The following is a 26635-nucleotide window of genomic DNA, read 5'->3' as shown; positions in this document are numbered from 1 at the left end:
TTGTGGATGGCACTGCACTGCCATGAGCTGCTGACTCTGTCAGGGGCAGAAAGGTTTACAGACAGTCCCTGAGTGGTGGGATGGCCGGCAGTGCCCAATGGAATGGAGGTGAATGGGAATGAGAGCTGCATTCTGCACCTGAGACAGGACTGCCCTGGATACATGTACAGAGTGGGGGATGAGAGACTAGACAGCAGCCTCACAGAAGAGCTCTGGGAGAGATGGCACTGATGGCTGTGGGGCATTCAGGCGGTTCTGGGGATGGAGGTTGTTTGGGAGCTGCCCTCAGTGCAAGAACTGAGGCTCTCTGCCTTCCTTCACTCTTAGTTTCAATATCTGCACTTCCCGGAGCTGAGAGCAGTTACAGGATGTGTCTGTTTGTGCACTTTGTGCCTCACGCAGTGTGTCTGCAGGTGGGGCCAGGCACTCCCTGGCTCGGGGCACTCATAGGGCAAGGCCAGGCTGCATCACCGCACAGCCCAGGGCTCTGCCTTCCTGCTCCCTGCAGGCAGTGCAGCACCATGCTGCTGCTCAATGCCTCTGCTCACGTGGGGTGGAGAGCAGTGGGAACAGCAGCAGTTCGAGGCCTCGTGGGCTGGGACGAGGACAGTTCAGTTGGTAAAGCAAAAGCTGTGCCTTCAGCTGAGCAGTGATCTTCTTCTAGAGGTTAGACAGACAAAGAAAGTGCCTGGCCACTGGGATTGGGATCGGATGATATGGCAGAAACACAGAGATGCTGTTCAACATTGCAGGGAAAAACTGGATGCGACCAAAGCTCAATTAGATGTGAAGCTGTCCAGTGCTGCTGGGGACAGCAAAAAGTGTGTGTTTAAATAGGTGAAGAATAAAGAGAGGACCAGAGATTACATCAGCCCGCTACATTACCCTGGAGAAAAGAAGGCTGCGGGGTGAGCTCATTGCAGCCTTTCAATACCTAAAGGGAGCCTACAGAGGGGAGGGGAATCAACTCTTTGAAAGGGTTGATACGTGTAGGACAAGGGGAAATGGTTTTAAGTTGAAGGAGGGGAGATTTAGGTCGGACATCAGGAGGAAATTCTTTACCCAGAGAGTGGTGAGGTACTGGAACAGGCTGCCCAAGAGGCTGTGGATGCCCCATCCTTGGAGGTGTTCAAGGCCAGGTTGATGGGGCCCTGGGCAGCCTGGTTTAGCATTAAACGTGGAGGTTGGTGGCCCTGCATGTGGCAGGGGGGTTGGAGATTCGTGATCCTTGAGGTCCCTTCCAACCCTGGGCATTCTGTGATTCTGTGATTACAGTCACCTCTCCTTAGCAATGCACACAAAGGCTCTGCACCTCTGACTTCAATAGCAGTGATGCTGCAGAGATGGGGAAGGGGCATGAGTAGAGCTGAGGGCCCTCGTGCAAGTAGGTTCTAGAAGAAGCTGTATAGGAAACCACATGAGAGACTGAAGTTGTGCACGGGAAGCGGTTCTGTGGCATCAGTGGAAGAGCTGCTCTTTAGCAGTGATAGCAACACAATGAAGTTGCTAGAGAGAAAAGCTTGAGATCGAGGAGAGCACTTGGTAAATATGGTGAAGAAACAGAACAGTGTAAGAACAACAGTTAGCCAAGAAAAAGCTGAAAAGAATAGCCCCGAGAGCAGGAAGCCTATGGGAGTCTTGAAGCTACACAGGCTTAGAAGCAGAGACCAAAAGGATAAATAGGAAACAAGCAAAACACCCCGCACCAATTAATTCCCATATGGCTCAATAAGGAGTTGAGGAGGTGGTCAGAAAGAAAAGGCTGGAATTTAAAGAAATGGAAGGGGTGTCCACATACAGAAAACAGAGAACTCTCAGATGTGAAACAGTGGAGCTGCTGGCACACACGTGTGTCACCCATCTCACAAAGGGCTGCCCTGCAGTGCTGCTAATGTAATTCCCACCTACAAGACAGGCTCTATAAAGTATCCACCAATTAGGGGCCTGCAAATGGCCTCCTTGGCAATGTGACAGAGCCTATGGTACACAATCAACACACTGTGAACATGGAATAACACAGCCCGTATGGAAAAAACGAGGCACAGGTTTGTAAAAGTGAAATGAAGCACTGAAGCTGGATTTACACACGAAGCAGCTGGCTCAGGGGAATTCAGGTGACTTTTGGGTAAAGAGAATTAGGGGGCACTTCAAAAACCCTCCGAGGTTCAACACTGTGCAATATTGTTTCCTACTGAGTATTTTAACACCTTTCCAGTCTGTCAGCAATTTCCTATGTTCCCACAGCAGCTCAAACACCAATTCTATGCAGTCAAGTGAGTGTCACAACCTTCAAGAGCTCTAGTGCTACTTTAAAAGCATCTGTCAATTACTTAATAGCAATCATCCTTAATGCAATGTTGCTATCTATGTTTCACATCCGAGGTTAATTTAATGCTTAAGACGTAATGTTTCAAGAACAACTGCATGAAATAATTTGTCTTGGAAGAGCACAAGGAATGGCAGTTATTCACGTGAATAAGAAAACACGAATCACACAAGAGAGAAAATTATATCTATTGAATGCAAATATGCAGAGCTGAACCATTATGCCAGGCAAAGCAGAGGAAGATTTAAGATCCAGGGTAAAATTACAGCTGTAAGCAGTACTTTTGTTTTTTATTGTTAAGCAAAAGGGAATGTGGTTCACCTCAAACTCTTAGTCAAGACAGTTAAGGTGCCACTGTGCCATCTGGAAAGCCTTTTAACATCCATCCCAGTACAACAGAACTTTGAGCACGCATGCTTCCTTCCAAAGGTGTTGGACAAAAGGAATGATCACAAACACTTCACAGCTGCACACAAGCTACCAGCACCATTAGGACAAAACTTGGTCCCATGGCAAAACCAAGGAGGGTAAGTTTCAGTGATGGGATCTGCTTGCTCAGCAGGAAGTGGAGCGGACACTTGACTTTTACTGCATCACTAAGTCTGGTTGATGATAAGAAGTTGACAGACAGACAGATAGACATGTCTATCAGAGGAGAGTCATCACCATGAAAGAAGTTCAGTGCCCCAAATATCCCTCAGCCAAGTGCAGTCTGGCACAAACTGATTGCTGTACCAAACTCTCACAAAATCTCCTTTCAAAAAATGAAGTATGAGCTTTGCTGTCCATTTCTTGTTCACAAAACATTTGTGCATTTTACAATTAGGAAATCCTTTCTATGTTCCACTTCTTTTCCTATGGCAAATAAGGAAACGTTCTGCATTTTGTTCACTAAAAACATCCAGAAAGCTGTGGCTGCTGTACTCTTCCAGTAAGGTTTGGAGAAACACAGTAAGTTCACATTTTAAAGCAATACCCTGGTGTAGCATTTGGGAACAGGACTCCTAATGTCTGGATTGTCCCTGTAGAAACAGTGCTTTCCCAGATACGTCTGAGCAAGGCAATGCAGTCTGGATTCATGGGGCTGGAGAAGTGGCAGTAGATAACCAACTGCAGAGAGAGAAGGGCAGTTTTTACAGCGTCACTGAACTGCGTGTCCCTGTGGCTTCAGCTCCATGAAGAACCCAGGCACTGCTGGCTCTAGGAACCAATGCTTTCACTGATAAAGAGAGCAGCCATCAGGCTCTGACTGCTGACCAGCAGGGGCACTTCGACTCTGCTGACAAGCCCGCTGATGGGAACTTGCTGTGGATATTTTGGATCTAAGATGCATCCACGAGGTGTAGGGAACTGCCTCTACCACATCTATCCTGACCAGCTCCACCTCGGCCCTCCCCCCACATCCCCTGCACTTCTTCCTAGACTCTGAGAAATCTTTTGTCTTGTACTTGAATATCAAACTGCACTTGTGCTGTAAAGACTCGTGCACAACAGTGGCGCTGGTCAGTACAGTGTTCACTGCAAGGCAGCTGGACTCGATGGCCTTTAAAGGTCCCCTTCCAACTCCGAGGATTTTATGGTGTCGAGGTCTGCTCTCCACGCCAATGCCAGCAGCTGAGCTCGAGCGCTTCTCCCACTGCTGCAATACTGAACGATAATCGCGAGAGGGCACCCCTGGCACGTCCACTGTAGTACGGGGAAAGAACAGAGCTGTTCTCTCTCTCATCAGTAAACAGAGAATCGAAAGCTGATCGCAGGTTAACAGTGCTGTCGCTATGCACACGCGTAACAGCAACCCTTCCGAAGCACTGTTGGACGTTTCACCCTTTAAAAGTACAAGCTCTTAAGGCCTGTGCTCCAGCTATTCCTACTCAAAGAAATACTCAAACTCTTTCCCCCTCCTGCCTTTTTCAAGTTCCTGATGACTGTTCATTTGCTGTGGAAATAGGCACCTTCTGCAAGCCCAGTTCACAGAATCACAGAATCACCCGGGTTGGAAGGGACCTCAAGGATCATGTAGTTCCAACCCCCCTGCCCAGCAGGGCCACCAAACATACACAGTTCTCTCCAACAAGTTCCCCTATACTCTACAGCTCTCCCTGCAGTGCTTGTTCCACCAATACCTGTTTAAAAGCTACTTTTGAATATGCTTACCAGCACTGCACTACTCATTCCTGTCTTGCAGCTTTCCTACCCTGCACCAGGCTTTTCCAAAGTCTGTGTTGCAAAACGCTCCCGCCTATCAATTCCTGCCTCAAGCACTGCACTGGGTTTGCACATTCCCTTCTACCTCCCTACACCCAGCGTCCCACCGCTCTGACACCCAGAGCTCCTCCTCCTGCTGTCTCTTCCTCTCATCTGCTCAATGCTGGTAGCAGCACTGTGATAGGATTCAGGAATTCTTTGATGCCCGTGGAGGATCACACATCCATACTGCATCCTGCTGCTCAAGCAGGTGGGTTGGCCAAACTGACCTGCAGAAATTCCATTGAACTTCAATCTATGAAGAGGAAGGAGCAGCAGAGGCTGCTATGAGCTGACATGACCACTCATCTGCCATTCCCACTGTGCCGCCTGGTGGGGAGGAGGCAGAAGAGCCACAAATGAGACTGAAGTGGAGCCCAGGAATAAGGAAGAACAGGGAGAAGCTGTGCTGGTTTTTGCTTCTCACCATCCTGCTCTATTTATTTATTTTTTTTTAATTGGTGTGAGAACTGAATGTTGTTTCTGCATCAGAAGCAAAATAAGAATTTTGTTAATTTCATGGCCTCTCTACTATTTGGGTCATTTATTAGAACTAATAGTTCTTTTCAGGGGCCTTTCTGCATTACTGGGGGTTCTCTGATAAAATTTCATTGGTAATGCCCTAGATAAATCTTCCCCAACAACACATATTTGGTATATAAGTAATATGTATGAATATATATATAAGCTAGTAACAACTTATGTATAGCCAGTATTGAGAATATTCACACACACTGCAACAGTATCCTGTGTAATTTAAAAGGACAATTCATTACATGCCTCGGGAGTGCCTGAAGAAGGTAAAATTGGGCACCTCTCTTCCATACTCTTTGTTAAACAAGGACTCTGAACAGAATCACCATATCAGTATGATCAAGGAGACATCTTGGAGACAACAGGACTGACACCAGATAACAAACAGATGAACAAGTAAACAACAAATGTAAACCTTCTGATAAGATTGTGAACCTGGAATACCCAGCCAGAGGGGAAACAGGGGAGGGGGAGAAGGCAAAGGGGGGGAAGAAAATGGTCTAAAGGCTGTCATGTTGTGTCCATAGGTGCTCCTGCTTGCGGGACGCCCGCCATTGCAATCGCGAATAAATTCTGCTTTTATCAGAGATACCATCCTGACAAAATGACTTGGATTATTTCCAACATTGGCAATACATGAAATTAATCAGAGAATTGTTGGAAGGGACCTTTAAAGGCCACCTGGTCCCATTCCCCGCAGTGCACAGGGACACCCACAGCTCCATCAGTGCTCACAGCTCATCCCCTGACCGTGGGTGTCTGCAGGGATGGGGCACCACCACCTCTCTGGGCAACCTGTGCAGTGCCTCACCACCCTCAATATAAACTCCTTCCCAATATCCAAATCTCCCCTTCTTTCGTTTGAAACCATTTCTCCTTGTCCTATCACAACAGACCCTGTTAAAGGGTCAGTCCCCTGCTTTCTTACAACTCCCCTTTACTTTAATGTCCCTCTAGCCAAGCCTGATTTATCAGCGATGGCACTCGGTAAGTGATCTCCCTGTCTTTATCTTTTTCAGCATATTTTCTCCCCCTGTTCTGCTGAGGGCTTTCCAAGTTCTTGGTCCCAGTGTCACCTATTTTCTCACCTGTCAGTACTGGAGATACCGGAGAAACACCACATCTTGCACTAATAAACAACACAGGGAATTATTACCAGTGATTTCTGATCAGGGAGAATCCAGCTGTATCAGATCCAAGTTCTGCAGCTCCCACGTCACACATCTGTGCTTGCAGCATCCCAAAGAGGAGCAGAGCATTAGCCTGCAGAAGCAGTACATAAACCAGCATTAATGTACACGTGTACATGCAGCTTTTCCTTCACTGCATCAGGCACAAAGCTTCCAAAAAGCAATGCTGTCTTCTTGTTACAGCTGTCAGCAGGGATGCAGAATATCTTAATATTTTTCATTTCTTTTTCCCCCTGAACAATTTTGGGATTGGCAAATTCCTTTGCAATTCTGGCCAGGTCAGAAGCTGTAGTTCTGCTACCTCTTAGAGAAAAACACTTCCTTTGAGGAGCAAAGGCATTTATCAATATGCTGCTGTATAAATCTACTTTGTTGACACCAGACACGAAGCTAAGCACCTGAATGCCTCCTGGACATAGCAAACTGGTTTTGTGAAATCACTGGAAGTCAATGGAGGCTTGGCAGCATGACAGCCCCTCTCACGTGCCCCACGATGCACAGTCGTGCAGCAGTTCTCTCTGGAATACATGCATTGAAATGACACCTTCCAAGTGGCCATGTTATTAAAACCGTGCCCCACTTTCATTTTGGAATATCATTCCCAGAATGTTGGGGGAGACAGGGATACTGTGTAATACCAAGCATTCTTTTGCATGCTGCATCATGTCTTAGCTAATGCTAAGCTAATGAATGCACATCAGACTGCTTGCACTGATAACATTAATGAAGTAGTCAGACCCTTTGCATGTCTTATTTATTACATGGATTGCAAATTACCCCCCCTGCTATCCTGTAGGCACACGCAAATTATGTTTCACTGAAAGTCAATCTTCATTTATCCAAATGCTCCCAAGATGGAAGCCAAACTGATCACGGAAGAAATACAGGGGGGAAAGAGGGAATTCTCAGGCAAATTGTCAGCGGAAGAAATTTTAACTGGGTAACAAGGTTGGTTATTAGGAAAAAGTTCTCTGAATGAGCAGTCAGGCATTGGAATGGGCTGCCCAGAGGGAATGGTGGGGTCACCAACCCTGGAGGTGTTGAAGAAATGGTAGATGTGGTATTTAGGGACGTGGTTCAGTGAGTAGGACTGGGGGTAGGTGGTCAGTTGGACCGGATGATCTCAGAGGTCTTTTCCAACTGTAATGATTCTGTGATTCTATGAACTTTCTATGAACTGGTCAGCTAACAGTGGTCAAATACTTAAAGAGTTTGTCCAGAATGCAAAATCTCCATCCCTGGACACTGCTACCCTGAGCAATCTCATCTAATTTAATCCTCACACTCCATGTCTTCTGCAGGTCCTCTCCTCTCTCTCAACCTACATCAGGTCCCCAGGCTCAAAGCATGACTCAATACAATCCCTCCTGTTAGTACACTGTAGTAGTGTCTATAATGTAGCTTCAACCTGAAAGGAAAGACTGCACTCATAGAATCTCAGAATAGTTGGGTCGGAAGGGATCTCAAAGACCACCTGGCTCCAAGCCCTGTGCTGTGGGTAGGGTTGCCAGCCCTTAAAGCAGGCACCAGGTCAGTTGCCCATAGAATGGATGGGTGTTCCTATTTTAGTCGTTGCCAGTAGGAGAGATGAAGTATAATACAACAGAAACGCAGCAGTATTTAACAAAAGTGCAATCTTACCAAATAAACAAACACGATTGAAAGTAGCATTCATTCAGGAGTGATAGCTTGCACATAACTGTGCTTCTCTCAGCAACTTAGGAGTTGGACTCGGTGACCCCTGTGGCTCCCCTCCAACTCAAGCCATTCTACGATTTAAAAACAGACAAACAACCAAAACAACCCCAAATCAGAAAATCCTTCATTGACTGTGATTCTGTCATTCTGTGATTCAGCTTCTCAACTTCCAACATTCATTTCCCGAACGTTATCCCCGAGCAGCTCTCGGGTTTTACAAGCAGTTACCAGGGCGCCCGCTGCTGAGCGGCCAGCTCGGCTCTCGTCCCACGGGGAGGAGTTCTGCTGCTCTGCTGTTGCTGGGATCCGGCGGCACGCAGGACGAGCTGCTCCAGGGCCGCATCGCCCGGCCGGGCTGCCATGGGGGATCGGTCAGACCGAGCCAAGGAAACCCCCCCCGAGCAGAGTGCGAGCTAAAAATGGACAATTCCTTCGTGGAAGAAGTGGCCGCATCTCTGGTGAGAGAATTTCTCAGTAGAAAGGTAAATGAGTCTTGATTTTCTGGCTGGGATGAGCGGGAAGGGCGCAGGAGAAACGCCCGTCGTTAAAAGGCGAAGGGGCGGGGGGGGGGGGGGGGACCCCGGCGGGGGGCTGTAAGGCAGATAGCAGTGCGGAGCAGCGAGCTGGGGGGCTCGGATCTGCACTACATCTCCCACAATGCCCGCCGGTTTCCGAACGTGGAAGGCGGCTGCCGGCCTGCCTGCGAAAACCTGATTCATTCCTACACGTGCCTGCGGGAAAAAAAAAAGCTTAAGCCAAGAAATGCGGTTTTAAGCTTTTTTTTTTCACCCCTCGTTCATCGCCTATCTTGTTTTTTACAAGTGATGCACACTAATACTAAAACAAAACAAAAGGAAGGGGTCCTGATAGATGAAAAACTTAATATGAGCCAGCAGTGTGCTCTTGCGGCTTGGAGGGCAAATGGGATCCTGGGCTCCATCAGCAGAGGGGTGGCCAGCAGGGACAGGGAGGTGATCGTCCCCCTCTACTCTGCTCTTGTGAGGCCCCATCTGCAGCACTGCATCCAAGTGTGGAGCCCACAGTACAAAAAAGACAGGGAGCTGTTGGAGAGGGTCCAGAGGAGGGCCACTAGGATGATCAGGGGACTGGAGCATCTCCACCATGAGGACAGGCTGAGAGAGCTGGGCTTGTTCAGCCTGGAGAAAAGAAGGCTGCGGTGTGACCTCATTGCAGCCTATCAATACCTGAAGGGAGCCTACAGAGGGGAGGGGAATCAACTCTTTGAAAGGGTTGATACGTGTAGGACAAGGGGAAATGGTTTTAAGTTGAGGGAGGGGAGATTTAGATCGGACATTAGGGGGAAATTCTTTACCCAGAGAGTGGTGAGGTACTGGAACAGGCTGCCCAGGAGGCTGTGGATGCCCCATCCTTGGAGGTGTTCAAGGCCAAGTTGATGGGGCCCTGGGCAGCCTGGTTTAGCATTAAACGTGGAGGTTGGTGGCCCTGCATGTGGCAGGGGGGTTGGAGATTCATGATCCTTGAGGTCCCTTCCAACCCTGGGCATTCTGTGATTCTGTGAAGTGGTCACAGAGAAAACAGACGTCTTTTACTGGGGCTCTGCAGGCGGATTTGCCCGGGGGGGGGAAGGAGAAGAAAGTGACCGCTGTATTTGTTACAGAACTGATGTAAAGGAAAGAAATGGGCTGTGAGCCGGGGAAAAGACACCTTCATGCTTCCAGGTGAAATCGCCTCCTACTTCGTATTCATGCAGAATCCAAAGGAAATATTGCACGTGTCCCCCCCAGCTCAGGAGTAGTTGCCTCATACAGAACACAAGACGCAGTTGTGCTAAGAAGCATCGTGCCAACCTCGCTTTCTCTCACCTGTCCTGCATCCAGCTTTTAAATGCCTATTTTCAGCGTTGAAATCTTGCTGACATGATTTCCAACGCAGAATTAATCACTTGCCTTTAAGTTCCAGCATTAGCAGAGCAGTGCCTCACAGTATCTGACTGCAGAGGTTCCTCAAATGAAACACCTTCACATTTCTGACTTAAATAAATGTAATGCTGACTGAAAGCATAAAAGGAAAGGGATGCTCTGCTGGTAAAACTGACCGTGCAACTTATCATTCCTTGCACTTTAATTGCAGCACTGCCTCATTCTCTGTACCGAGCTGCAGGAAGAGCCTAAACCAGTTGATGCTATGAGGATCCAGCTGATTTTCAACCTGGTCAGGTTACCCTGATAACAGGGTGAAGAGCAAGATAAAGGTTCTGAGAAACCTGCCAAAAAATAAAGCGCATCTGAAATTCAGAGTTTGTAATTAAGTAGCTCAGATGCAGTTAATTGCACAGGCCAATCTTATGGAGCTGTTAAGTAGCTGCAGTCAGCTGCACGGAGTAGCCCTGTTTTGTTTGTTCCCCCAAGTTTGGTAAATTCTGCACAGGCAGCATTTCCACCAGAACTCCTTTTACATCTCCGGGCTGTAGAAATGCAAAACTGTATAATTAAAGTGCAGGTTTTAAGGCTCAGCTTGTAATTACTTCCATTTTAATGTATCCAGAAGCTTCAGCTTGCATCCAACAAAGTCAGCACTAAAAACTTTTGTTAGCTGTTCTGTTTCCTTCTCCTCCCAAATCCAAGCAGGAATCATAGAATGGCCTGGGTTGAAAAGGACCTTAAACATCATCCAGCTCCAACCCCTGCTGTGTGCAGGTCACCAACCAGCAGCCCAGGCTGCCCAGAGCCACATCCAGCCTGGCCTTGAATGCCTGCAGGGATGGGGCATCCACAGCCTCCTTGGGCAGCCTGTGCCAGTGGAAGCACTAGGAATCTAGCATATCCAGACTGCACTATCAGTGACCGTGGGGAAGTGGCACTGAGAGTCATGGTAGGGATAGGTTGGTGTCCTAGGGGTGATTTACGCCCTTTAATGATTCTGTGACTCTAAAATCTCCTGCTTGTCCTCAGGGTCTGAAGAAAACCATCAGCACCATGGACCGGGAGCTGCCACGTTCTGCACTCAGCATCAATAACAGGAACGAGCTTCGAAACGTCCTGCATTTGCACTCCCTGTACAAACAGAACAAGGTAAAGGAAGAGGTGCTTCTCCTCACAGCCTGGTCTCAGATCACGTAGAACTGGGTGAAACAGATCGAGGCAGCAGTGTGTGTGCACAGTGCAGAGAACTGGAGCCTGGGTCTGGTGCTGCACTGCTGTGGACACGCTTAGAAGTCTCCATCTCACCTCCATGGTGAGACTGCATTACAGCTCACAGGACTAAGATGAGAACCTGGCAGTGAGCCCTTGTTACTAAATGCAGCTTCCAATAAACCAGGAGCACTTATTCACTTCAACATCTTTTACATCATTACATCTAGAACATTCCATTTTGGAAATAGCTCTGCATTTCCATTTCTATTTACAACTTTATGTATGAGCTGACAGACAGAACTGCACTCAGCATTTATCATTCCTCGACATGTAATACAGGCCACAATATTTTATGTCAAAGCCATCAGTAGCTGAATTCCAATTATTGCTTAGATCCAATCCTAACCATTCACAGCTTAAGGCAGGAATGTCTAGCCAACAGCCTGCAGGATGATGCAATTGACTCCAGCAACTTGTGTTTGATGAATACACTGCATGTGCAAACTCGCAGCAGAGCCATGAATTTCATGAGGTCCAAGGGATTGAATCCTTGCCAACTCCAGGAGTTCCAGGACTTCCTTCACAATCACACCTTATTACTTCACTTAACACACCTTTAAGCTCTCGGTATTTCCTAGCTGACATCTCCTTCCCTGGAGGTGGAGCCACTGTCCCTGGAGGTGTTTAAGGAACGTCCAGATGTTGTATTGAAGGACGTGGTTTAGTGGGTATATTGGTGGAAGGTGGATGGTTGGAGCGGATGATGTTGGAGGTCTCATCCAACCAACCTCAAGTCCTGGTTTCTCTCAAGAGAGAACTCCAAGATCATCCAATCCAACCTCAGTGATTCTGTGGTTCTGTGATTCCTTCCTGCGTTGTTTGTGCAGCCATGTCATTTATAACCACCAGACTCTAGGAAACTGTTAACATGTTCAGCCACTGTACAGTATAATGACTCCTTCTTAGATTGCAGACTAACAAGTTTTCAGCAGCAACCAAAAACTTTATTTTCCTTCTCAAACAGGCCAAGGAGAACCCTCTGAAAACACTCCTTGAAATCATTACTAATTATTTCCTTGAGCACCGTGGAACCTCCAGGAGTTCAAGTTCTGCACTGGCAGCATCTCAAAGTAAAAGCTCAGCATCCCATCCACCTGACCTCTCAGATGAAGAACGTGCATGTGGAAATGCCAGCCTGCCTCATGACAGCAAAACTCAAACCTTCAGGTACTCCCTTACTCCTCTTTGCTTTGGCCAGTCTTCTACCCATTAAGTGAAATAGCGTTGAATGGTTTGTATGGTCTATATGGTCTGATTTTGGGGTGGTCCTGTGCAGAGGCAGGAATTGGACTCAATGATTCTTAATCCTCTGGTCAGACATTAGGAGGAAGTTTTTCAGCCAGAGGGTGGTGAGGCACTGGCACAGGTTGCCCAAGGAGGCTGTGGATGCCCCATCCCTGCAGGCATTCAAGGCCAGGCTGGATGTGGCTCTGGGCAGCCTGGGCTGCTGGTTGGTGACCTGCACACAGCAGGGGTTGGAGCTGGATGAGCATCGTGCTCCTTTGCAACCCAGGCCATTCTGTGATTCTCTGACTCTTACGGGTCCCTTCCAGCTTAGGATATTCTGTGATTCTACAACATCCTCAGCAACAGCATCTTGGGTGAGCTGTCACAAAGTTTGCATTACTGCTATCTTCCTTAAAAAATGCTCTTTTATGCTCCCTGGCAATTAGAAAGACTTGCATGTTCTTCAGTGGCTGAAAGATGGAATTAAGATGAACAAATCTGAGCTTTTATGCCTGGTAAACTGGAAAGTATTCAGTATAGTCTGATAAGAAACGAACCACCTGCGCTCAAACCACAGATACATCAATGCTTGGAGCCTAAACCAAGCCCTACCATCTTCCATTCAGCATTACTGCCAATAGTGTAAATTATTTCCATCAACAAAGGCATATGGAAGCAGCATGCAGCTAAGTCTTCCAGTGCCATTTATTAGCATCCCAAAGCAACAGCACCAGCTGTGCTTCAACAGAAAGCCTTTAAAATGGACACAACAGAAATTCAACTTCCCAGCTTTGACTCTCAGGGAATACCCCTAATTTTATTCCTCGTTGTAAAAGCAGCTCAAACCCACTGCTCCTAAGCGTTAGCACTTGCAGAACTCCACAAGTCCTTGCTCAGTGGGGAAGGGAAACAGGAACTGACACAACCAGCTAAGAACCGAGCAGATGCTGCAGGGGCTGGAAGGCACCTGTGGAGATCATCGAGTCCAACCACCCCAAAGCAGGTTCCCTACAATGTGCAGTGCAGGAAGGTGCCCAGACAGATCCTTTGTCCCTTTTTCTATTGCTTTCTAGGACGCCCCTAACACGTCTCTCTTATATCGAATAGCAGCAACGCAGCTCTTCCCACCCCCAACAAAATGGCGGAACTCCCCGCCCCTCACAGCTACTGACAGCCCTGAGGGCGCATGCGCATTGCCAGCCCTGCCCGTAAGGCCAGAGTGGGAGGGAGAGACCACAGAGAGCGCGCTGCGGCCGGGCCAGAGAGGCCTTCACTGTTCCGGAAGTGATGTGTTGAGGGGCCGCTCTGCCTTTTGTTGGAGAACACTTTATGGTTTTAGTCCTCCAGTGGTTTCCCTTTGGGTGGGAACTGTTGGTGTTGCGGTATTTGAGTTAATCGCACACAGCCCCACACTGGCACTTTTCCCCAAAAAGATGCGTGCTGTATACTTACAGATAAACACATGAAAAGCTGCATGTGCAAATGTAACACAAATGAGTGAGGGGCGGGGGGACAGCACATGTATGTGAGGAAGGGCTGCTGCCATCATGGCGTGTGGGGCTGGTGCTCATGAGGGGAGTCCCTGCTATTTACTACTTTATGCCTTTCTGGTCATGTCTTTTCCTCTACCTACAAAAAGAATCAGGAGGAGAAATAGTGTGGCAGAAGCAGGGTTCTGTGATCCCCTAAGCTGTTTCCATCCCTCTGGCCATGGAGAAATCAGACCACAGTCAAACAGCCAGAGCCTGAAAATAATTTTAATTTTAATGTTAATAGTTATGATAATTTTAATCATAACTGTCTGGTTAAGTTTTAACAAGGCAAGCAGGAGTGGAGATTATAATCAGACAAATTCCTTATGTAAGAGTTCAGCTTCAAACTCTTTCCTTTTAAATGACCTCAAGAATATATTTTTTTTAATGTCTACAACTGTTAAAATGATACCTACTTTGTGCCCTTTGGCAATGACAAATGGTCCTAGGTAAGGAGTAGCAGTCCTCAGATTTCCTAATGCTCTCAGAGACTGATCCTGCACCCTTCTGTTTAAATATGAAGGATGTCTTTGCAGTATAAGGCATAACTAACTACAGAAAACCAACAGTTTTAACTGGTTAGGTGAAATGAATGTTTATGTGATACAAGATGCTTCAGCTCATGGAATTGCTTAGCTATGAAATACGATGGAGAAAAACATCCTGGAGTTAAACACAAAAGCTAAAGGGCAGTGATTGTAAAAGAAGGCCAGCATTTTCAGGTTACCCAGATTATCACAGAAACACAGAGTCACAGAATCACCAAAGTTGGAAGAGACCTCCAAGAAGATCCACTCCATCATCCACCAATATTTCCCCACGAAACCATGTCCCTTAGTACCACATCTAAACACTTCTTGAAGACCCTTAGGGACGGTGACTCCCCACCTGCCTGCGGAGCCCATTCCAGTGCCTGACCACTCGTTCAGAGAAGGAATTGTTCTTAATATCCAACCAGAACCTCCTCTAGTGCAACTTGAAGCCATTCCCCTGAAGAGTGAAGGAAGTCAGTTCAAAAGATGCTGACAAAAACATGATCAAATTTTCTAAGGGCTGTTCAAAGCGGATGGGAAAGGAGTGGGAACTGTTTTGGTAGCTCCAGACCCATCTGACTTGACAAAAGTGGTATTGTCACGAACTGTCATGCATGATAATGATATTGAAATGATCTCTTGAAGACCTACCTATATTCCAATTCCAAGTAATTGTATTTGAGTGCCACTTCCACGTAACAAGTGGCTTGAAAGCAGTGAGTGCTTTAATTAGCCGAGGTGCTGTTTTCATTGATTTCATCATTCATCATTTCGTTGTTTATAACGTTGTTTCTTTATTGTAGACACGATGTTGAGAATCCACCTGATAAAATCCTTCAATTCAGAAAACATCAACACAAAAGTGAAAAATGCCAGGCGGGGACGATATGCAACAGCCACTTAACCTCTGATGGGGATAAGAAGTTAAAGGGTAGTCAAGAGGATTTAAAATCAGCAGTGATTTCTGAAGAGCTGCAAGCCACAGTGAAGGACAAGCAGAGGCCCAGGTCTGGTCTCATTGTCAGAGGCACGATGGCTGGACCAGGAGCAAGTTCTCCAGAGGTGATTTTTAACCCTTCCAAATCATAAACCATAGAATCACCAATTGGAAAAGACCTCCAAGATCATCCAGTGCAACCATCCGCCTGCCACCAGCATTTCACCACTAAACCACGTCCCTCAGCACAACATCTAGCAGCTTCTTGAACACGACCAAGTACTGGGAATGAGCAGAGATTTTGAATGTGACCTTCTGAGATGAAGTAATTTGTGAAGAATATTAGCATTGCTTCTTCATGCTGATTCATTAAATCTGCAGTATGAAAAGATGGGCTGATTTAGGGCAGTGCTTCTGGTTAATTCAGAAATTCAAGCTGTTTGAGGAACAGCCGCTGCACGCAGAGCTGCCATCTTTCATTACAGCATTTCTTTATTAAGTCTTCTCCATTTTTGATATCATATCTCTCTTGAGAGCTGAGATTTTCCATTTTCCTCAGGAAATTGCTTCTTTACCTCAGAAGTGTCTACAGCTCCTCAATTGGGAGCACCTGATTTCCTCAGGCTTTTTTTTTACCCCACGTTTAATCATTAGCTTTGGACTTTGAAAATTGCTTTCAGTAAAACAGTGTTTCTAAGCTTGACCAAACGAGATCTATTTCGTCAGTAGGTGTTTTTAAATCACAATTCCAAAAATATTCTCTCTTTTTTCTTTCACGCTTCTTTCCCAGAGACAGGAGCTTCCCCTGTGTCCAATGAAGCTCATGAAAGTGAGAAATTGAAGTATTTTAATACTGAAGCTAATACTGAAGCAAATGTTGGAAGCTAAATGAATTGCATTTTTCTAAAGAGTTTTGGTTCAGGAAAAAAGGACTAGATACCTTTAACAGCCAGTTTTGGCAGTAAAATATCATATATGTCTTGACTTTCTCTGAATACAACCCCAAATAATGTTTTTATGAGGTTTTTTGTTGATGTCCCTGGGTAAAAGAAAGTTTTTACAGTATGCAGCATCCATAGTAGCATTCAGATTTTAAGTAAAAATGTGTATCTGCTCCTATTTATTATCCAAAAGAGTTACCTAATTTACTCTTTAACCTGATTCCTAATAACAAAGAAATCATTTAGCCCCTTAGCTACTTCACAGAGTTTTGTTTTTTAGCTTTCCATTTATGCAAAGGTAGTCAAATCTTAACGTATGGCTTTAATGGCATTTCTTTGCAGGATCAGCAGAGAAGGAGGTCAAAACGCTCCACCAGCATCAGTAGCACAGCACTGCTCAAGGGTGAAAAACACGAGGAAAATGAGCCGAGTGCCCCAAAAGTCGATTCCCAAGACAATAAAGGATGCTCAGCACAAGTAAACCCAGAGATTGCCTCAAGGACTTTGTCAAGTTCGCATGGGAGTTCAGCTTCTGAAAAGCTAAGGAGCATCTCCAAGGATACCTGTGACTCTTTTATCAAACTGCTGTCCGAAAGAGGGAGGACCAAGATGGAGGAAAGGAAATCACTGCCAAGCTTTTGTACAGACAGCGGTGAGAAAAGCCTTAAAGTCAGTGCCCTGCACAGACATTCAGGGACTGGAAGGGAGAAGAGAGAAAAGGCCCTCAAGAAAAGTGAGAGCTGGTTATCAGGTCACAGGTAAGAATATGTGTAAGAAAGCGGTACTAAAAAGTTAGAAGAAAATATGATGAAGGGCTAAAAGAGGTCGAGATTCTGTTTCTGTTGAGGGGAATCAAAGGGAAGAGGTGAAGATACTGGAAGGGAGAAGATTATTTTCAGAGTTAACTTGCTAATTTTGACATCCCAAACCAGTCAGGACTCCTTTCCTTGTCACTGGAGAGACCCCATCGCCGCTGGTTTCTCTTTGCTGCACGTGAGGAGAGCTGAGGGCTACCAGCTCAAACTCAGACCCTGAGATGTGTAACACAAGAGGTTTGCTCCCACCTGCACAGATCATCTACATCTTAAGAAACAGTGTTAATTACCACTGCGGTACTGTGCCCTATTGCTGTTCTGATAGCTTGCAATAGATTCCTTCAGAGGACTTGGTCTCATCAAGAGCAGAAGAGGGAGCTATTTCCTAAGCAGAGTCCATTTGAATCGTTCTCAAGGCGAAAGTGGGACAGCCCTGCCAGATGATTTATAGCCAGCAAAGGGTTTGAATTCATGCTGAGCTTTGGGCTCCTGAAAAACCTCACTGGAATCAGCAGGAGTGCTGACACTCCTGAAGTTAAGTGGAAGTAACAGAGAGCGGAAGTGAGGCTCCAAATAAACACCATTACAAAGTAAGGACTGGCTCTTGCAAAGCTTCTGTCCCTTTGGCAAAGTCCTGCACTGCTTCAGAGCTCTTTGAGCATTTTGAGGCATCAACATATGCAATATAAGAGCATGCATTTATCTTGATCCTCTTCCATTCTCTGTTACTGCTCCCTGACTCCAGCGACAGAAGTGCTAATCTAAATGCTGAAAATCTATTTAGGTTTAAACCTTGCTTGTTCATTTGCAGGCATCTGAAATTCCATTCCTGTTCCCGATAGATAAAGCCAGACAAATCCTTCCATTTTGCTCTTCTTATTCATTTCTTTTGGTTCTGTGCAAAACGTGCTGCTGTTGCATACAGGCTGCAGGCATCCTTTGGCTCCTTAGGGAGCAAACAAACTAACCAACCAGCAAAAAGCCCAAAGCGAGATGCTGCCATCCTTCAAAAGTCAAGCTGAATGGGACTGAATGTATGCTTACAAGCAGAGTGGGCAGAAACCCAGATCCCACAGCATTTTGACTCACACGTTTTAACAGAAAGAAATGATGGGCATCAAACTGTGCTTCTTGTTCCATCAACACTCTGATTCTTGGCTGCTGCCTGAAGTGTGTGTGGGAGGGGGGGCAGTGTTGAAAAGCCAGATTTGGGACTTTGTTTTTGGATCTTAAACTACAGACATGAAATTAGACCTCTGAGTACCAGAGTCCTCAGCTTTGTCCTCAATAAGATCTGGAGGATCTTTGGTTTTGGTTCTAATAGATGAAATTTCGCTATTTTGTCAGTAAGGTGGCATCAAACATAGAGCTCTCCAAAATGGCAGACCAACACACCAACACAGATATGGAAATGAATAAACAAGAGGAAAAAAAAAGGAAAAAGAAAAAAGAAAAAATACCCTCTTGCCTTTTTTGGTGTTTCTTTTTAGAATAAAATGAAAAAAAATGTAGTCAAGTCAATTAGAGACTGATGATACAGATTCAGTCTCTGCCTATGTTTTGAACCGCTTTAGCTGGGAGCATCTACTTTCAAATTCAGGTACCTCTAAGGATGGCTTAGAAGATCAGTGTTTCACTGCAGATATTACCTAATTGCTATTAGCTGGGATAAAATACTGACTTTTTATATGAAAGCACGTGTTACCTTTTCAGATGTGCTCTGAAACTTAATGCTGATCTCTGTGCAGGCAGGTTCCCATTAGGCAGTGAACATACCACATGCCTTTAACTGTGCAAAGACAGATGTGAAGAGCAATCTGTTCATCTTCCTCTTCACTTGTGTACCTCACAAGATATCTGAATCCCTCCTCATCAAAGGGAGAATAATGATTGCAAATAATTAAAAGCAAAGGGTCTGTTTTCTTCCTTGTTTTGTAGGGGAGCAGAAGCTTCCGTGGTGTTGGGTTGGTGATGTTCCTCTGTGTCATTACTGGATTCTGTTTCATGTCAGCAGGAGTTCCCTAAAGGCATTTTGTTGTACAGTTATAGTACTTAGCAATACCTACTAATAGTTAACAGTGCTTACTTTAATTAGCAATATGCTGTGCAGCTTGCATACATACCAGTTACAATTGTAGTAAATGCCTTTATTTTAGAAGTCCTTATTTTTAATTAACCCAGAAGGGAGCAGCATGTAGGTGGCAGCAAATCATCAGGCATCCTTTGCTGTAAGCAAACAGCAGCAAACGTGGTCTCTCAATTCATCCTGCTCTGATGACTGTGCTGTTTGCAGAGCTGTTGGGAGGCACTGGGGATTGTTAGGAGGGCAGTATTTCAATATTAGTTTCAAACTGATTTTCCTCAGGAGTCAGATGTCTCGATTTTCATATGCTGAGGCTTTTGCTTTTAATAGCTTAGGTGTAATGCTTCGGTGGCCACGGTGTGTTTGTGTTTCTGCTTTTCTGTCTGTACTACAAAAATACATGAATTAAATCTGCAGAGGTAATGGTTTGCTTTAACAGAGAAGTAATTAATAGTGAATCAGATTGCGATGCTTGGCCATGCAAGGGCAGAGTTTTATAAACTCATATACAGTGTGCAGAACTGTTATTTCAAGGTAGAGCCTTCTACTGTAAGGACTTAACAGATTGAAAATGATGTTTTGTTTCAGATCCACTTCAGTGAGGAATCTGAAACCTCGTCCATCCTTTCGGGTGGTTTTGATGCATTCTCAAAGCAGGATTTCTTACTGCTCTCCAGTTCCTTGAGTCCTTGTTCCTCTCTAAAGTGTGAGCTGTGCACAAGCAGAATTTGGACGACCCATAACTTTTTATTTTTTGACATTGAGGTTTTCGTGGGACTAAAAAACCATGTGTTTAAAAAATACGTAATGCTAATGAACAATCCAAGAATCCAGCTGAAAAATTGTTCTACCCATAGTTATTACTCTGATCTTACCAGTTCCATGGGAATAGATGAGGTTGAAGGAACACATTCAGATAAAAGGCAGCAAATGGAGTCTTTTCAGCTGGGCAGAACATTGAATGGCTGTGAGGAATCTCTGCCACCTCAAATATCCTCTGCTTAATGCTGAATCACCTCCAGCAGGGAAATCTGTATCACCAAACGGAGCGCACAGAATGAGGAATGAGGATCTATGGTGGAATGGAATTTGTGATCTTTGGGAACTGTGGAAAAAAAAAGAATAGCTGTTGAATTTAACGCTTGGCCTTGGATTAAAATCATTCTCTTGCTTTTCTAGGAAAAGCCTGATGAATAATGAGTTCTTTGTGAAGGTTAAATGGTGTCAGAAGATTTTCCTGTGTTTCACAGCTTGAGCAAGCAGAATTGGTCAAAAAGAACTTCATAGCAGTCGAGGAACAAATCTTTTGTCTCAACTACAGACGTGGTACTCCTGTTGCTCACATGGCCTCTGAATCTGAAGTGCACTTCTAGTTTTCCATTCTCTTTAGCTATACGAATGTAAGGTGGTGATGTGGAAACCCTCCCGTTCTCAGCTGAATAGTTTCTAAACAGGTAGATGTGGGCTGGCCAGCCGTGTTCTTACTGGGTACTGGTGGCACCATCTTATGCTGAGTGGATGGGCAGATACTATCAAAGACCTCTGTTTCACTTCTGCAAGTTAAGGGCTGCATATTGAGGTGTCTGAACTTCTAGTTGCCGTGTACAAAGTGAACCATTCTCCTTTTCTCAGTGTCAAGGCAAATGGCATAGAAATTAAAATCAGGGAAATGAAAGAAGAAAATAAAATGTAAACTTGGAATCAAAGACTCGGGACGAAAAAAGCAATTAGCAATCTGGACCGAAAGTTAAAGACGTGGTTAATTTCATAAAATCATGGTAGAATGGTAGAATGGCTGAGGTTAAAGGAGACCTTAAAGATCATTGAGCTCCAAGCCCCTTGCTGTGGGCTGGGTTGCAGGTGAGCCCTCTGGCTGCCCTTACTTCATAGAAACAAAGAGGGAATGGCTGTCAGAAAGGCAAATAAATGGAAATACCTTACAGTAGTAGATCTCATTGTCCAAAAAGAGAGATTTATAAGGCACTTTCAGGAGGAAGACAATTGATTCTCCACTCAACCTTTGTTTGTGAATGGTCCCCTTCGTTATCCAATTCTTCTAATTGCTTCTGCTCTACTCTCCATCGCCTTGCCCCTAGGCTTGGCTGCAAACTGAATGTGAGCTAGTGGTTTCCTTTCCAAAGCCTGCCAGTGCAGATGGATATTTCTGACAGTAGGGACTTTTTATTACTGTGTGGCTTGGCCTCAAGATGCCTTTTCCAACCAAAACCTAAGGAACTCAGATGCACTTCATTTCGACCACCAGGAGATCAAGTACCTGTGAGTCCAGAGCCAGAATTCCACTTCCTGCAGTGGTCTCTCAACTAACTTTGCTTTAGATGGCAATCTTCAGTGATTCCCAAAATATCACTCATTGTTTAGTAGAAAAAAGCCCTTTTCTAGCAGCGCTGTGCTTGCTAACACAAATAGAGTGGGGTTAGTGCATTGCCATAGATACCAAGTTCTTTAGTGGAACATTACTCATATTTTATAGAACCGTAGAAACTACAGATGGAAAAGACCTTTCAAGGTCATTTGCTTCTGTGACAGATTATTCATTACTATATATAAAATTTGATGTAATACTTTCTTCCAAGACTTCGTCTAGTCCACTCTTAAATGGCTCGAGTGACACCTCTCCTCTGAGAATGCATTTCAGTGTCTAGTAGCCTTAATCTAGGGGATTTTTCCTTTATATTCCTCCAGGATTTCCTTTCCGCCCTGTTATCCAAATTGAAGTTGCTTTTCTGACTGATGTTTCTGCTACAGATATTCACCACTAGTTAAAGTACTTCTAAATACTGTTTGTTCTCTTTCAGGCTTTTTTTTTTTGTATTGTCTGCTTGCACTTTTATCTGTTTTGCTCTGAATTTTTGGCCGTTGTTTTTCCGTGAGGATTTAGGATTTAGCACTAACCTGCTTTTAGCAGAAGGCTTGGACCAAGTGAGCTCTGCAGGTGCCTTCAGAGCGTGTCCAGCAGGTCGAAGGAGGTGATCCTCCCCCTCTGCTCTGCCCTGGTAAGACCTCATCTGGAGTACTGTGTCCAGTTCTGGGCTCCCCAGTACGAAAAAGACAAAGATCTCTTGGAAAGAGTCCAGCGGAGGGACACGAAGATGGTGAAGGGCCTGGAGCATCTCTCCTACGAGGAAAGGCTGAGTGAACTGGGTCTGTTCAGCCTTGAGAAAAGGAGACTGAGAGGGGACCTGATCCAGGTCTATAAATATCTAAGGTGTGGGGGGCAGAATGGCGAGGCCAGACTGTTTTCAGTGGGGAGTGGAGACAGGACAAGGGGAAACGGCTGGAAACTGCAGCATAGGAAGTTCCGCACAAATGTGCGCAAGAACTTCTTTACAGTGAGGTGACGGAGCACTGAAACAGGCTGCCCAGGGAGGTGGTGGAGTCTCCTGCTCTGGAGATGTTCAAGACCTGCCTGGATGCCGACCTGTGCGACCTGCTGTAGGGAACCTGCTTTGGCAGGGGGTTGGACTCGATGAGCTCTGGAGGTCCCTTCCAACCCCTACAATTCTGTGATTCTGTGATTCTGTGATTCTCAGCTATTCTCTGTTGCAGGCTCATGACAGAAACAAGAGAGCCGGAGCAGCCCCCTTCTTTTAAATAGATAAAGAATACTAATCAATATTTCAGTTTTATTTGTATTTTTAAAATTAAATTGACTTTCCAACTCAAGAAATTTCGTTCCAGCAAAGTTGTTAACTGCACATTTACCCAATAGTTGTGACTGGCTCCAGTCTTCTTTGCTGGCTTTTTTCTGCTCCCCACCTTAGACTTCCAGGTCAGGAGACAGAGTACCCTGAGGATATCTGGTCTGACTATTAAAAGCAGATGTAAAGAAGGCATTGAGAACCTCAACCTTTTCCTTATCCTCAGTGGTCGTGGTTCTCTGCCTCGTCCTGTAAAGGATGGAGATTCTCCTTGGACGTCCTCTTACTTTTAATGTATGCCTCCCAAGGGACCCTTTCTATGAGCATCCTGAACAGGTCAAAATTTTGGTGCAAAAATAGATTTTCTGGGCATAATCAAGTTTTAATTCTGTTCTGTTTGCCCAGTGGGCTGTAATGCTTCATTGCTACTTGTAGAATTGGAGCACTGGATGAGATTACTTTGTCTAAAATGGCATCTGGCATTTTGTTAAGTAATTGAGTTTTGGTCCTAAGAGATTCCTAAAAGTGCTCATCACCTTGAGAGCCAGTTCTGTGAAATGAGGACTCAGTTCAAGTCACCATGTTTTTATAGGCTAGAGGAGTCATAAAATGCCAATGGATTTGGTGTGGCATTTCATGTATTACCAACATTCTTGGGGACATGTGACGTGTATGAGCAATGTCTGAGGAATTAATTTCTCCCACTATAAGAGGAAGAGGATGTAATGGGCAATGGTGACACTTCTAGGAAATGCAGGCTTAGTCAGAATGCAGTATTTCACACAAAAGAATGGGAAGGAATGCAAAGCTGGAGCAGTCTAATAGCAAATCACCTTTGCTTGCTTCCTTCCATTTTGTCTGTGATCTGGGCATTGCCTTAAGCCCCACAAAGAAGGACATGGCGTCATCCCAAGCCTCTGTCAGTACTTTGGTGTTGCTGTGTAGCCAGGAAGCACAGTGAGAACAGTGTGGTCAATGAGAGATGAAGCACAGCCCTCAATGGGACATGCTCTACCACCAGTGGGGAATGTCTGATTCTTGCAACTGGCAATCAGGAGAACCACTGTAAAAAACAAATGGGGTCGTATTTAGGGGCGGTGGGTTGAATTAGCCCATATACGAAGATGGAGACAGAGAAACTGCACTTGTCAAACCACTCCGTGGTGAAAACCTTCAAGAATCTGGAGTTGCATAACGCTTCTTATAACATAATGCTTGGACAGGAAAAAAGAGCCTAAAATAAAAGTAATGAACTATTGTGATTCTTGTTTTGTGCCAATGGATTTATGGCATCAGAGCCTCCGACATAACATCTGTGTGTACTGCCATTTGCCCTTTTAGTGTTTTTCCAGCACTCCATGGGAAGAGGTTCTGTGCAATTACTGGAAATGGCAAATGGCTTCTGTATCATTTTTTTTGTTGTTTGTTTTATTTAGTTTTTGGAAAGGACATCAAATTGGAAGCGTCTGGCCTGTGCCTAAAATGCATTCAGTCATTGAGAAGTTGCCTGGCTCATATGTACATACCAGGGCTTTAGATCTTCTCGGATTTTAACCAAGAGCAAACAGCATGCATCCCCTTTTAATGGGCAGAACATCACACTGCTGGAAGAAGCACAAGGAATTTCCTCCTCCTTAAAAACAACACCACTGATTGCAAGAAGCAGAAGGAATTTGTTTTCACCTCTGCATTACTCCCCTAAGATTGCTGTAGTAGGACAGTGCACGCGTTTGCCAGTAGGCTGTTCTCTATGTTTGAGTTTTCATAGTAAAATGAGTTCTAAGATGAAGTCCAGCCTTCAGTGCAAGCTGTTGTCTTCTTCCAGTTGACATCTGATATCAGCTTTCAGGAAGAGAGTTTATTTTGCTGAAGTCTGTCAGTTTACTCCTAAAAATGGAAGGTTTCTAACATGAAATGGAAGGCCGAGAACTTTCCGCATCTTTAAAACTAAATGGCCTGAAAGTTGAAGGCCAAAAGCAAAAGGAATGTGTGCTTCATAGGGCAAACTGAATGGTACTCACCTCCAGTGGTGTGAATTAATTGAGTGTGGAGCGCTGGGAGCCCATCTCTGTGCTTTGTGTTGTATCTCTTTGCTGATGTCTTGGATCATCTGTATTTAAAGGAATTTTAGCCCTCTTGTTTCACGGATAAGTGTTTATTTTGCAGCTGTTTGATCTGGTGGGTTGTAATGATCAGTTAAAATGTGTTGTTGTGTGCCTTTATAATGCTGTGTGGGGCTGCCATGCCAAGAAATCTTTGATGGGTGTGTGAATGGTCAAGCCACACTTTCATTATCCTACTTTTTCTATACTTTGGTTGAAGTGTAGTGCACAGGGCAGTATAGCTGTGACTTCCAGGCATCCTTCTGGCACTGTAAATTGCCATGCAGTAAAGGCAACGTGTCCAGTAGAAAAAGCTGTTCTCATCGAGCAGTGGAAACAAGTTTTCCCAACACAGAAGCCTTAAAGCTACTGGTAATCAATGTTTTTATTTTAAGCCAGTTTGTTTCTTTACCTATACATACAGTAATCTAAATAGGAAGCAGTGGAATGCAGATACTTTATTGTGAAGATAACTGCTTTTTCTGCATGTTCAGCTCTTCTGTGTAAATTGTTTTCTACCATACCCGAAAATCAGATAGGAATGTTCAAATATTTAGAGAAAGTACTGTATAGGATGTTTATAATGAAACATATTTTCTTCCTGTCCCATTTTTCTGCCCTGGCAGACGACTTCCTAAGCATTCTAACTGTACGCTTTTACGTGTACAATAAATTTTCCTGGAGCTGTAACCATCTGCTGAAATGGAAATTGCAATAAATGTCCCGACAGTGTTTTGAGAAACCTTAAGGAGAGAACTTTTGACTAACCTCCATCTGCAAAAATACCCCACTTAACCAGAAAACACCCGACATCTTTGATGTCAGCGCTTTCCTCAGCCTGATAGGAATTTCCTTCTGCCTTGAGAAATCAAAGCACTTTGCATTCAGGGCTTGGTTCTTCCAGGAACGGGTGTATAACCAACGTCTCTTATCCTCACCAGAAAGCAGCAGTGTTACCAAAAATGGTCCTTGAGCCATAGTCAGCTTTATTTTCATTTACGCATCTTTCGGATGAAACGCGAGTGAGAAGTGCTTGGGACAAAAATTAATCAAGAATGCCAACTTAATGTCAGCAATTCTAGATATGCTTAAACATATGCATTTAGTGCCCTTTGGGATTCTGAGCTACCCAAGACATCTGATGATGCTGGCAGAAAACCCAAGTCCTGCTGAAGCAGCTGTTGAGGCCAGGTAGGATGAGGTACCTAAGGGACCTTATGTAAATCCAGATGCCTGAGTTCCTACTTGTTGCACATACACTTAGTTGTCTGAAAGGCCTTTGAACCTCTTGGCTTGAGCCTCCTGAGTGCTGACTCAGCCATGAATCAATTGCCATGGGAATGTTGACACCCAACTATGCAGGCAACTAAATTTAGGTTAATAATCTGCAAATTGAATCCCGTGCCCTTTGTGATGTTGTGACAATCACTCAGATCTAAACACTGTCTGTTTCAAGCACGTGGGTATTGACGTGATGTCCTCCTATGAACTGCTTAATGTGCCAGGGTTTAAGTTTGCAGAAAGATGTGTAAGTTGCTTGTGACTCTTTTGAACGGTGACAGGATAATTATAGCAACACCTAGGCTGATTTGCTTCAGCTAATGCTGTGAAAATCATCCTCTCAAGTTGATCAGCCTC

General features: G+C 45.0%; 1 protein-coding gene across 1 annotated transcript in view; it reads left to right on the top strand.

The window, feature by feature from the left end:
* The first annotated feature begins 8323 nt into the window (after positions 1-8323).
* MINDY4 (MINDY lysine 48 deubiquitinase 4) overlaps positions 8324-26635 on the top strand; it is a 70922-nt gene continuing 52610 nt past the window's right edge. Inside the window, exons 1-5 of the mRNA XM_042817457.1 lie at positions 8324-8474; positions 10926-11045; positions 12133-12335; positions 15264-15522; positions 16681-17096. Coding sequence (XP_042673391.1) covers positions 8412-8474; positions 10926-11045; positions 12133-12335; positions 15264-15522; positions 16681-17096 — 1061 coding nt within the window. The 5' untranslated portion in view covers positions 8324-8411. The remainder of the gene's footprint in view (positions 8475-10925; positions 11046-12132; positions 12336-15263; positions 15523-16680; positions 17097-26635) is intronic.

This window comes from Centrocercus urophasianus, unplaced genomic scaffold (genome assembly GCF_019232065.1).
Source record: "Centrocercus urophasianus isolate 14NV4802_14NV808 unplaced genomic scaffold, USGS_Curo_1.0 seq_16, whole genome shotgun sequence".
Taxonomy (NCBI): Eukaryota; Metazoa; Chordata; class Aves; order Galliformes; family Phasianidae; genus Centrocercus; species Centrocercus urophasianus.
Note: the sequence above shows the minus strand (reverse complement) of the source record. Positions and strands in the feature narration are given on the sequence as shown.